Raw genomic sequence first — 12970 nt, forward strand, 5'->3', positions numbered from 1 at the left:
CTGCACATTATTAGTGAATGAGACAGGGAGAAAAAGCTTACCCTTCCTCTGTTTCCTCAAGGAAGATAACTGTCTTGTAGTTTTCTGGTCCCAGTTTCTTTGTGGACTGAGAGAAGCTGTAAAAAAAGTAATCAGGTTCTGGCTGAGCTTGGTATCCATTTGAAAGTAGATGTGTTCCCTGGAACTGCAATGCTTTTTTCTTTTTCTGCCTCATTAAAAGAACAATCAGCTGCATAATCTCAGCAAATTCAGGGCCTCCACCGGGGATGGCACTTCACTTCAAAGAAGTGGAAACAAAAACCTCTTTGCAGGTCGATTAATGAAGTTTGCACCCTGAAGTCTGTTGGCTTAGTTTATTTCTGAGCCAATGCAGAGAATGACTATTATGTTAGGCTTTTCTATCTGCAGAACAAAAAGCAGCACTTGAATGCTGCAAAGTATTTTCAGTTTAAAAGGTATGTATGACAGTGGAAATACAGATGAAAGGCAGGGTGTTATGTGCAACGCAGCAGTTGCAGGAACACCAGGGGATGCCATCACAGTTTCATTTTCAGTGTTTGGATGAAGGGGACAAAGAAAATGTCTGGACATAAACCTTTGTGGCCTCATATGGATCTCTGTTTACACTGGGCCCTCCTCTCAGGGAATATTGTGGTTGTGAGTGATAGATTTAGGAACTTAACAAATCTGTATATGGGATTAAAACTATTGTTTCATCAAGAAAAAGAGACAAATAAAAGGGTAGTAGCATATGAACATTCTCCTTGTAACCAAAACAATGATGCTAAAAAAAAAAATTAAATTAAACACTCAAGCAGATAAGGAAAAAAAGCCTGCCAAAATACATAATGGGCATTTCTGTCTAGTTATGGGATGTGGCTGTCATGCTGAGTTACTGGCATACAAAAGCCTGGGTGGTTATAAATATCACCCCTTCTGTGATACCTGATGAGGCTTTAAACCTAATACCCTGTCCATGTGAAAGTTTGTAGTGACCTTGTGAGTCCAGATCACCCCACAGCTCTCTGCTGTGGGCTCCTTCCCTCCTACACTTGTGCTGGAGGTGCTGAGCACTGGGGCAATGCTGGGGCAGGGCTTCCTTGCCCACCCAGCTCTTTACTGGCTCTCCTTTACCTGTAGCCTCCTGGATGTCAGTTATGGTTCTTCTTGTCTGTCCCTTGGCCCTCTTGCTGTGGTGGGGGTTGAATCTGTCACTGGCAGAACAACTCAGAATTAGAGGTGCTGTTGGCTTCCCAGTGTTGTTTGGGACTGGTTCTGTACTGAGGGGCTTTGTGGATGGGGATGGGATGGTGATGCAGGTTGCCCTGATTACCTATCCAGAGGGGCTGTATCATCCCTGGCTGCAAGACACTGTGAAGCACCCTGAGAGGGACACATCATGCTGTGTCTTCTGGCAGAGACACCCTGGGCAGAAGGAGAAGGCATCTGGGACTTCCTCCAGAGCCATGCATTTTAAAAATTTACCAGTGAAGTTTGTCTGTACATAGTGCCATGAGCTAGTGGCTTCATTGGAAAGGAAGAACAATGTTTCTGTTGTTTGCTTTCCACCATAATACTTTGAAGGAGCCCCTGCCTGATGCAGAAGTTCCCTGTTTGTTAACACTCTGGAACTGTTGCAGTACTTAAGTGCTTCTCTGATTTTTCCCTAGATCATAGGCCAGGTTTATGCTGACCCAGACTGTCTCCCACGCACACTGGATTTTGGCCTTAATGTCAAGCTGTTCTGGGAGAAGTTTGTTCCTGCTGATTGTCCTCCAGCCTTTTTCCCTCTGGCTGCTATTTGCTGCAGATTGGAACCAGAGAGCAGGTAGGTTTGGGGTCTGGAGGACTCCTTTTTTGGAAGCCTGCAGATGTGTCTGTATTCCCATAGTGGAAGGACTGCTCTGCACAGAGGGCAGCTCCAGCCTTCTATGGGAATGCCCAAAGGTTTCCATGAGTGAGAGACTTCCAACTCAACAGTTTGGGAAAGAGACTGTTGTATGTATGGTAGAGATGTCTGAAACAATTCCAAGACAGAGAGTAAAGGAGGAATGATTGTTCAGGATTTCTCAGGTACAGGAAGTAGGGGCAGTAAGTGGACAGTAAGGTAAATACTTCATTTGATTTTGGTTATGAAACCTGTAGCTTCAGAACAGCGTTGCTGCCAAGCAGGTTCCAAAGAGCCAGACCTCCCTGGTCACTCACTGGTTATAGAAATGGGTAGCTCAGAGAGATGAGGGCTTTGCAGTTTTGGAAGCTGAATGGGGAGGAAATCATGACCCTGTTCAGCACTCTGTGTGTGATACAGGGACCCAGATGGACTACTAGCTCAGCCTTTCCAGATGCTGTTCTGCTTCCTCTTTCCTACTCATGTTTCTCACTGCTGCTTCTAGGCCCCCTTTTTCCAAGCTGGAAGATTCCTTTGAAGCTCTCTCTCTGTACCTGGGAGAACTTGCCATCCCCCTTCCATCTGAACTGGAGGAGCTGGACCACAATGTGAGTGTGCAGTATGGACTGAACCGTGACAAGCTACCTGAAAACACTACCTAGTCTGCTCGTGCTGCTTCCTGCATCACTTCCATTGGAGCTGGGATGAGCATCAGGGAGGGAGATGCACTTCAGCCACTTCCAGGGCATTAACAGGGCACCATGCTGTGCATCTGCTGCACTGCCTCTTTCTCCCCACCCAGCTTCCCTCCTCTTGGATATCCTGATTCACTGTGGATTTCTGGCGTGTTTCAGAAGCAAAAAGGACTGTTACCTGCCAGCTGCACCTAGGAAAGCCTCTGAACACTATTTTTCTGGCTTGAGAAATATTTCTCTGGCCTTTTCAGGCTTCTTTACTGTGGTGCCTTAGAACTTGGCTGCAAGCTGTGAAGCCACCCTGGCCTGTCTGCCAGGGAGGGAATTGCTATAGGAGATTCTCCTGGGTAAGGACCAGCACTTCTGGAACAGCTTCTCCCACTGACTGCCCTGCCCAGAAAGCTGGGGAAATCGGACATCCAGCAATGTGTCCCACCAGGACAGCACATGTATGTATTTGCATGTGTTTTCCAGAACAACCCACTGAGATTTTGGCCTCTGACACACATCAGAGGAAGCAGTAAAAAGCCCCAGGAACTGGGCAGCTCTCCTGAAATACCTTGTCTCTGGGGAAACACATATGAATTGTTTTGGTTTTGTGGGCTTTTATTCCTTCTCTGTCTCTGAATACCTCCAAAAGCCTGCCTAGAAACACTAAGACTGAGCTCTGCTTGCCCCTCCTGATGGCAAATGAGGCAGGTGGCAAATGAGCCACTGGAGTATTTTTTCAGCCCCTGCACCTGCAGTGAGTTTGCCTGCCCAAAACCTTAACCTAGGTGAAAGTATTTGAACCTGAATGTGTAGTTCTGCACTAGGCACGGGGTGTGGACATTCCTGAGTGCTTCAGCTCTTGGCCTGTGGATGTGAGGTGACAGAAATGGTGGCAGAAGGTGCTTATCAGAAAGCCCAAAACTTTGAAGTGGCTCAGACCTTAGGCATGGACAATGGCAAAAAGAGACTTGCCCAAGGTTAGTTAAAGGATGGACTTGTCATGAATAGAAAAGTGCTGGAGAATGTCCCATCCTCCCTGGAGTGGCAGCTGGAGAACTAATAATTCAGTTGCCACTACCTCCTCCTTTCCTATAGACTGTGCAAGTTGCTCCCTTTGAAGGTCCTTCTTGTAGCTGCTGCTGCAGCACCTGAGCTAATTCTCCAAACAGAAATTTTCCTCAGGGTCATTCCCTGCTCTGGGTGGGGGGGGAGGGGGGTGGGCAGGGAAGGGCTTGGAGTCATGGAAGGTAGGTAGGGGGGTGTATTTTCTTCCAGTACTTCTCTTACTCCCTTGGTGAGAGAAGGAAGGAAGACAGCTACTGCTCAGTAGCTCACATGGTTGGCAGAACTGAACAAAAAGCTGGAGCAAGTTCTGCTCATAAGTCTCACAAACATCATAGTTTAACTGGACTTTTAGCGTGGTCCTTTTCCCCTCCTCTTCCCTTCAGCATTGAAGGGTGGGGAATGGGTGTTAGTCTTTGCTGTTACTTTGGTTTCCTCCCCCCTACCCATGAGTTTAAAGTATTATATAAAATAACATGGGACCAGCCATCACCTGATATCAGGTATGCAAGGGGAGTGTTTTTAATCTGTGTAGTGGTGTTTTAGAAACACTGGGGACTCCCTGTGCTGTGAGTCAGGTAGGAGCCTCTCTAAACTGGGTCCAGTGGATCCAGAATTAATAGGATTTGCCCTTTCATTCCCTCTCCCAGGCTGATTTGTGATGGGACCCCTGAAGGGAGAGTCCTGGGTGATGTGTGGGTGGGGTTTATGAACTGTGATTTGCACAGCTCCATGTTCTAACTAAATTAAAAAGCAGTAACTGTATGCTATTGAGAACAAGATTGTTGTGGTCTCTGTCAAATAAAGCCGGAAGCTGTAACTTTCTTGGGTTTCTATTGTACTCACAAAATGGCAACATCAAAACTGCCTGGATGAGGTAGCATCTAAACACCCTCTTTTGAGTCAATGGCCTCTGCCACATCCACAGAACTGCATAATCACAGTGCAGTGCTCTGTAGGACTGTTTACCCAGAGTGAGGGAAAGGGACGAAGTTCTGTTCATTCCTCAGTTGGTTTTTAAGGGTAGACAGGAGTCAGCAGATCATGGAGCCTCTCTCCATTTTTCTTTTCTAATCCAGGGGTAAAAATACAGCCTGTTCTTGGAAATATCTTATTCTGAAATATGTAGTTCAGGGGCCATTTGTTAAGACAACTGAACAAAAATGCTGGCTCTGTTAGTACCTCCTGTAACCTGCTGTGCTCTGTCTCCATTGTACTTCTCAAGGGATGGATCTGCTGTTGAGCAGCACCAAAGGAGAGCTGACCCAGGTCAGTGCAGGAAGGGGCTGTAACCAAGAGTGTGTTCCCATGGGCCAGCCTGCTGAGTCACCCACAGCTCACACCCCCACAGCTGCTTTTTCAGAACAGTATCCCAGTCCAAGAGCAGCTGCTGGCAGTAGGGAGACAAGCTGCATGACCCTTGTCAGTCCTGGTGAATGCAGGCACTGCTTGTAGGGATTTACCTTTGGACCTGGCACACTCAAGAGCCATCTTTGCTTCTCCTCAATTCAAAGTCTGAAATAAGGCAAAGGATGCTGCTCTGGCAGTAGGAATGCACAGATGAGCCACGGTCCACACAGGTCAACAGAGCATTCTTCTTTTAAGCTTTAATACAAGGTAGCACAGTCTGCACCTTCTCATAATGAGGTATTTAAAACATTTTACAAAGAAATGGTATTCAAAGGCATTTAAAAATAAAATATTTCCCTTTTCTGAATCAAACATTAACACTAAAACCCCTGCTGCCAAGTGCTGCTCCCTGTTAGGCCCACAGCTATAAAGCAGATGGCTGGAAACCTTACTTGAATGGCTTAAATCCCTTGAAGCGGTGACAGATGTTTCCCTGAACTGGCCTTGCCTTGGTGCATTAGGGAGACAGTGCAGCAACCATTCCATCCAAATCCCCCAAAATGCTAATAAAAGTTGTTACAAAACCTCTCTAATAGGACCAGGCTCTGTAAGTAAGTAGTCTTGCTGCACAAGCTGAGCGTAGGCCAGAGGCTGGGCCATGAGCCCCATCAGAACTTCAGTATCTTACAAAACAGCTGCCCTGTTCTGTCCTTAGAGCCAGAACTGCTGCTGTGTGATCAGGGTGATATCCACAGCTTGGCCACTCTGTCCAGCACTGGCACTGTAGGAAGCCAAGGGAGTTCAAAAGAGGATGTTACCTATTCTCAGTGTTTAACCTGCTGTATCTGAAGGGCAGTTTGTTTTCTTCACCCCACAACTATCTACCACGTGCCCTTGCTTTCCTGATCTATGCAAGTGAGCAGGAGGCACAGACAGACCCCCTGGACACCTACAACTGTGGCTGTTCATGTAGCACCACAGGGGTATGGAGAAGTGGCCTCAGCCCTGGAAGACCTGGATTTGTCAAGAGCTTGAAAAGAGCACTGGGTCTAAACATACTGCTTCTGGCCAAAGACATCCCTCAAATAAGCACTTCCTTGGAAAAAAACCTGATCCAGTAGCAGAATTCTGGAAAATGTTTCCAGCTCTCAGCCACTAAAGCGAAAAGGCAGGAACTATATCAGAGTGTAATTATCTAGCTAAGTCTGACATGAAGCTCCCCTCAGTCCCTGCAGTACTGTTCTCTCCTGAGGTTCCAGGCTGAAACTTAAGTAACAGTGCACACCATTAAGCAGGGAAAGAACAGAAAAAAAGGAAGCCACAACCATACTCCAGGCTATGGGACCCGTGGCCAGTTGTAAGCCTGGCCCATTCCAGCTCCTTGGCACGCCATGGAGATAGGTGGGAGGAAGCAGCAGGGTCCACCACACCAGTCCCCAGCTAGTCATGCACAGAACGGTGCCCCTCAAACAGATGATGAATAGTCCATTGTTCTGCTCCTCCGCATCACCTTCATCCGGCGTTCATCAAAAAGAAAACAAAATAGAAATGAACACACGCAACCCCTGCACTCACAGTGGGAAGCTGGAGGCTTTGCTCAGCCTGTAGCACCCCTGCCTGAGCTGCTCAGGCACCAGGAGTCCCCGCCTGCCCCATGAGGGGGCCGCCGCCGTCCCGCGTGTCCTCCACGGGTGTCTGGGTGGTGTGCACCACAATGGTGTTCTCATCCACCAGCTCGCACGCGGGGTTGCTGAACGCTGACAGGGGCAGCGTGATACGCTGCATTTCACGCTCATAAACCTTCTGTTCGTGCTTCTCCTTCAGGTCTTTCCCCCTGCATTACAACAAAAACCAAAACAGATACATGGGGTTAGTGCTGCTGCTTGGAGGGAGAATCTCAGTAAAGCTGATATAGTAGAGAAGAAGGGACTCTGCTCTTTAAGATAAAAAGAGTTTTCAGCTGAATACAAAGGGCCAGAAATATTCCCTACTGTAAGCAGAGGACCACAGCTGAGCATCTTTGAAAAACAAGCAGCCAAGTGAAATCTGTCCCTCCCTCAAACTGGTCTATTGACTGACATTGCTGCTGATAAATGACTTTTAAAAGTCATTTAAAAGCCAGGCCCCTCCTTCAAACCACAGAGCTGCCATATGTTTCCTTATCCTTTACAGTCCCACAGCACTGCCCAGTGCAGGCCCAGGGGAAGAGTGAGACAGCGCAGAAGCCACTGCTGTGGAAAAGAGCTTCTGTAACCTTCATCTGAAATAAATACTAGAGGTGGTGACAGCTTCTGCCTTTTGCAGCAAATTAAGCTGTCCAGAAAGTATTAAAGCTGACTTTAGAGCTGGCCCTGCCTTCTGTGCCTTCTGCCACTGCAGCTGTAACAGCTTATTGCCACAGTCAGCTCCTCAAACCTCTCTCACTCTCCAGCCTGTTGCTGAGGGAAGGAACACCTCTGTAATTTGTGCTGTGGAAGAACTGCCTTGCTTTAAAAATGGATTTGGCATTAATAGTATGTTGTCTCCAGAAGAGCTATGTATACCAAAGACTACTGAACCCATTGAAGGTTTCTCACCACACCTACTACCCAAACCTGCCAGCTTGCACATGCAATTTTGCGATCGAGGCAAGGAGGGAGACAGTAAACCTGCACTACAGCCCTGCTGTGAGCTCTCTGTGACTGGAGAAGTAAAGCTGCATTTGGACAAAGCCAACATTGGTCTAGTGCTTCCTCCCGCTGAGGATAGGAGAGAGGTGGAACAGGCACCACTCCCTCCTCCTAAGGCTCATGATCTCAAGCAGGCAGAGCTGCTGGGGTTTCCTGTCAGCATTTTGGCTGCTTTTCAAAACTGCCTACAAGCGTGCAGCAGTGGCTGCCATTCCTGCCAGCACACAAGACAGCATTCTCTAAAGTGACACCTCAAATCAGATTCCTCGACAAGCAGCGCTCTGTGTTTTGCCCCTTATGTAACACTCCTCCCTCTGCTTTTTTTCTGTCAGCATTTATTATAAACTCTTACATAAGGACGTCCCAGCCTGGGAAAGGGCTCCTTCTGCTTGGTTTTGTCAGACTGTTGTCAAACAGCCAAAACACAGAACAAACCCTCCCAGAGGAGGGAGCCTGGGCCTTTGCTTGCTGCAGCGACAATCACTGCTATTTGTTAATCCTGCCCTCTCTTACAACTAAGCAGCTTGCTACTGCCACTATCCTCAAACACTGCTGAGCTACAGAAACATTTCTGTCCAACACACTGAAGTGGCTGAAAAAAGAATAACTGAAGTCCAAATCAAAACTGACCTTAAAGTATACAGGAGCTTTGTTAAAATGAACTTTGACCAGAAAAACAGTGCTACCTGATAGTCAGCTTCTTAGGATACAATTCATGACTAGCAAAAAAAAAAAAAAAAAAAAAAATTGCCAATTAGTTTTCTTCTAAATATAGACTAGAGAAATCAGGGGAACAGGTAGCCTGCTAGAAGGATTGTTCTTTTTCTGAACAAAAGAAACTTCCTGTGAGGGCGCCTGGGATCTGCTCTTTCCAGTTCTGACAAAATCCTGCTCCCCATGATACATCTGAAAAAGCCACATCAAGGTGCACATGCACACACAAAAACCCAAACATTAATGTGGGCAACTTGAAACTTTAAGTAAGACAGAACATCACAATAATGGAGGAATCTGAGAACAGAATTAACGCTTCAGTAGTTCTTTCCTCAGTGTGACAAGCAAACTTGCTCAGTGTGCCATAACCAAACATATGCTTCTGTTCCATGTCCTTGGGATCTGGTTGGGTCTGCAGGTGCTCAGGCATTCTTGCTCTATATACGCCAGCTTTTGAACAAAGAGCAGCCACTCACCTCTTATAGACGTATCCCAGGACAATTCCAGCCCCGATGGCAATGATTATCACCATCATGGTCAGCCCTAGCACATAACCTTTGAAAAGAGAAAAAAAAAAAAGAGCCAAAATTAGAGGCAGCAGATCCAGTTACAATGTTGCTTTCAGAGCCTCAAAACAGGTCTGCCCTGCCAGAATTGCAGGGATGGACCCATGATGTGATCCTGGGTTTGTACCTAGTGTCCCCAAGTCCTTCTTTTCTTTGGAGTTCATCTGTACTCTCTGACTGATCCCAATGATGGGCTGCACTGCGGCTGCCTCGCTCCGGGAGGGCAAGGTATCAGCTGGTTCAAACACCTGCTCATCCTCCTGGGAAGCACCAACTTCTGCTGTAGGGACTGGGGCTGTGGTAGCTGTAGTATCTGTAGAGAGGGGAAAAATATATATACAACATACCAAGCACTTATGAGTACTTCAAAACAACATGTGCCTCTAGACTGGTATCACTGAGCTGCCTTCAAAGCACACTGAAAAACTCTTGCTCCCCCTTAAGTTGTTGCCAGAAGTCCTACCAAAGTAGACAAGAAATGTACTCCTTCCTCCACTTTCTTCTGACATGCCTATTTAACTAAGAGTCCAAGGCACCACCACAGATGAGAGAAATCCGACAGCAGAATGAAACCCAGGTTCAGGGCATGAGTCCAGAGGATGCACAATGACTTCATTTAGTGTACAGATCGATATACAGGCTGCAGCTTAAATCATGCTGAACAGACGTGAACAAGATTATGAGAATCTCCATCCCAAATCTCCCAGGAGCCTACTTATCTCTCTTCTGCCTCAATCTTCTTGACACAGGGAAGTTTGACAGGAGACTCCAGCTGGTGTGAAAACAACCTGGGGATTTTCTTCCCTGGCCCTCTTTGCAGTTGTATACTGAACTCTGATAGTCTGGGACACCACAGCAAAGGCTAAGTCAGAGCAGCCCTCAGGCAGCACAGCCACGAAGGACAAGTTCCTCCTCAGCCAAGGCCCAGAAAAGGCACCCAAGGATACAGGTTCCTTCCCAGCCCTGTTTTTTGTCAATGCTCTTTTTCATCAACAGTACTGAAAGATTTTCAATGTAGATCCTTCTTTCATGACATAGTTTAAATGGAAGCTGGAGCACTGTAAAAGCTGTGACAGTATGTGTAATAGGTATCTATTACCTCTTCTACACAAACGCCCTTCCTTTTTCAAAATGCTATTCACAGTATGCATCCACACCTGAAAACTCACTCCACCTGCATGTTCCCCCACAGCAGGCAGTAATGTGGATTTTCTATCTGCAGCCATTTTGAGTCTTCAGTGGAATGCGTAATGAAAGTACAGAAGGGAGTCAGAAACAGGAAATCAGGGGTCCTGCACAGTTAACTTCACGTAAGGTCAGCCAGGGCAACTGAACTAAAGTGAACTGTTGGACCATGAAAAGGTGCCCACTCTGAGCTGCAAAAATATGAAACCTATTACACATGCAAAATGGCTGAAAGATCAGGTAACTCTCCTGATGCTAAAGCTGCAGGAGTGTTTTGAGTAAGGATATTGGCAGCAGAACAGGTTTTTTTTTTGCTTCATCTTTAGGGAAAAGCAGGCAAAAAAAAAAGCAAAGTGAAAAAAATGGGAGGGTGTATGTGCGTGGGAAAAGTATTTACATGCAAGGATAGCAGTCTCAAGGGACAGTGGTATGAGTAAATCTTGAAGGGCTCAGAAAGTAGTAAACAGTTCAAAAAACCCCAAGTGGTTACTCTGGTGCCAGTCAATACTGACACCTCCTCTGCCTGAAGCAGGCTTCAGCCACAGTTCTTTTGGCAAACTGTTTTTCACTGTGACTCTCCAGGAGGAATCCAGTGTTTCCATTTCTTACTATCCTCCCTTCTAATTCTCATTTTTTCCACATTCTTCCTCAGCACCCCGTACTCAAATTCCCGCTGGCAATCCTTTTAACAGCAGGAGACTTCTTTAGTCAGCTGTAACATGCCCCACAGCAAGTCCACCCCTTAGCAGTTCCTAGATGCCCAGACCTCAGCATTTTGCAACATAGCTAGAGAGCGCTATAGTGATAAGTGGATTATGGGGGAGTGGGGGCTTTTCACAGGCCTTCTCTGGCCCTGATGGAAAAGCTCTAGGGGCGGAGCACGGCATAGCTGGGAGCAGATGCGCACACACAGGCGGGGGCTGGAAGGGAGCCCGGGGTACGCGGTGTTTCCGAGGAAGGTGCCGGCGTGGCCCGGGGTTGTTTGTGCGCAGGGGGGACCCCACCCTGGTGACAAACGCGGCCCCCCGCGGTACGGAGCAAGCCAGGGAGGTCAGGAAAGGGAGCGGGGCCGGCGGCGGCCGCTGTTACCTGGGCAGTGGGCGATGTCGCAGGATCGCCGCTCGGGGATCCCGGTAGCGCCTTGGACGTAGCACCAGGGCGCGGCGTCGCCGTCCGGGTTCCTGCAGCTGTTGTGGTCCTCATCGACTGCTAGGGAGCAGCGGGCCGTCAGCGCGGCCGCGGAACCCTCCGCTCCCCCGAGAGCCCCCCCCCCCCCCCGCGTCCCCCGGCCCCGGACCCACCTGCCGGGAGCGCGGTGCCGGGGCCGCTCCGCACCGTCAGCCAGTTGAGGCACGGGGCGCCGCCGGAGGCCACTTGCCGGCTGCCGCGGTAGGACGCGCCGTTGCCGCGGAGGCACTCTGCGGAGAGACGAGACGAGCCTCGCGGGAGGTCCGGGCAGCCCCGGCCGCTCACCCAGCACGGCCCCCGCCTTCCCCAAGGGGGTGTCTCCCCTCCCGAGACCGGCCTTTGTCGCCCACAAAGCCGGGCCGGCACTCACCCTCGGCGCCGCGGGCGGCCCCCAGCAGCAGCGAGCCCAGCAGCAGCACAGCGCGCAGCATCCTCGGCGCGGAGGGCGAGGAGCCGCCGCCAGCCCGGCCGCGCAGCTCGGCTCCGCTCGGCGCCGCGGCGAGACCTGCCCCGGCGCTCCCCTCCCCGGTAAACAAGTGCCGGGCTGCGCTTCCCCCCCCCCCCGCCCCGCAGCCGCCGCCGGGTCCTAACGCTGCCGCGGCCGCCGCCCGCCCCCAGGAGGGGAAGGGGCGGCTGCTGCGGGGCAGGGCTCGGGGCAGCCGGGAACCCGCTGCCGCAGAGGATCTTTCACCCCAGGACCGAGCACGGCGATGGGTGCTCGGCGCCTCGGGGCTATTCGGCTCGAGAGGAACTCCGCGTCCCTGGGCTTGGCTCCTACAGTCGCAGAAAAAGTCTGAGATCAGAAGAGGAGACTTTCCACACGAAAGTACGCTTGAACACTGCCTGTGGCAGGAAGAGTGTTCATCTTCAGAGACCTGAAAGTGCTCTCTTCCTTAGAGAATGATCATGAAGGACTAAATCCTGCTGCCCTTATTTTCCCTTTGGGTTCCCTTAGCTCTAAGGAGACGTTGGGGATACACACTGCCACGGAGGCTGTGCAACTCAAAGGGGTTTTGCATTCTCGCCTCCGCTAATCCATTACTTTTCATTGACTTTATGTACTTACTCTAAGAGCTGTGCCTGCTTATAGAAAAAAACAAGGTAAACAGCATGAAGATGGCTTAGAGTAATTCTACTGCAAGCATCCAGCCACTATGATAAAGCCTCTCTGCAGACATTTCACAGGGCTTACAATAGATACTTCTGTCTCTGAACATGCCAAGGGATTCAGACAGTGCCGTGCCAGTGCCTGTACACAAGCGTGTGGAGTCCTCAGCACCGCTTCTATTTTACACCAGTGAAAAACAAGCCAGCAAATAGCTGGTCCTGTTTGACAATGAGCTTGCAAAGGCAGCCTGGGCCAACTGATGGGTTTGTAGCCAAGGCACAGGCCTGCAGCACAAGGTGCTATTTCTGGCTTTCCCACAGAGTTCTTCCTGACCTTGGCCAACCTGCCTGCCTCACTTCTTTGCTTTGCTTTCCCTTCCTTTCTGTTATATGAGGTACAATCAAACATTCCTTCTTAGAATAGGATAGGGAAGTTCCCTTCTTTTAAAGTTCTTTGAAATCACATGGAAACTGTTGAACACATAAGAAGTATTTCTATGCCAGGAAGCTGCTTCAGTGTTTGATGAATCATTTTTCAAGGCAGTGCTGGCTGGA

The 12970-nt window shown here is 49.1% G+C and overlaps 2 protein-coding genes across 3 annotated transcripts in view; one reads left to right on the top strand and one right to left on the bottom strand.

Annotated features, from left to right (window-relative positions):
* Positions 1-3739, top strand: part of LIMK2 (LIM domain kinase 2) — a 30152-nt gene extending 26413 nt beyond the window's left edge. For both annotated transcript variants that reach the window (XM_062504211.1, XM_062504212.1), the window contains 2 exons: positions 1671-1828; positions 2394-3739. In XM_062504211.1, the coding sequence (XP_062360195.1) occupies positions 1671-1828; positions 2394-2550 (315 nt within the window). In that variant the 3' untranslated portion in view covers positions 2551-3739. The remainder of the gene's footprint in view (positions 1-1670; positions 1829-2393) is intronic.
* Positions 3740-6612: 2873 nt separating this feature from the next.
* PIK3IP1 (phosphoinositide-3-kinase interacting protein 1) lies at positions 6613-11739 on the bottom strand. The gene is made up of 6 exons (XM_062504537.1): positions 11679-11739; positions 11422-11538; positions 11210-11329; positions 9063-9248; positions 8846-8924; positions 6613-6820 (listed from the first exon to the last, which is right to left on the bottom strand). The coding sequence occupies exons 1-6, from the start codon at positions 11737-11739 to the stop codon at positions 6613-6615; spliced, it is 771 nt and encodes a 256-aa protein (XP_062360521.1).
* Between the last annotated feature and the right edge of the window lie 1231 nt (positions 11740-12970).

Source organism: Cinclus cinclus, chromosome 17, assembly GCF_963662255.1.
Source record: "Cinclus cinclus chromosome 17, bCinCin1.1, whole genome shotgun sequence".
Classification (NCBI taxonomy): Eukaryota; Metazoa; Chordata; class Aves; order Passeriformes; family Cinclidae; genus Cinclus; species Cinclus cinclus.

Bases quoted from the DNA above. Each gene is read 5' to 3' on its own strand.
- PIK3IP1 (XM_062504537.1), bottom strand. From the start codon at position 11,739: ATGCTGCGCGCTGTGCTGCTGCTGGGCTCGCTGCTGCTGGGGGCCGCC. The intron at 9,249-11,209 runs GTAACAGCGGCC...CCCTCTCTACAG, and splicing joins CGACATCGCCCACTGCCCAG to ATACTACAGCTACCACAGCC. The intron at 6,821-8,845 runs GTGAGTGGCTGC...GTTGTAATGCAG, and splicing joins CTGGGATACGTCTATAAGAG to GGGGAAAGACCTGAAGGAGA.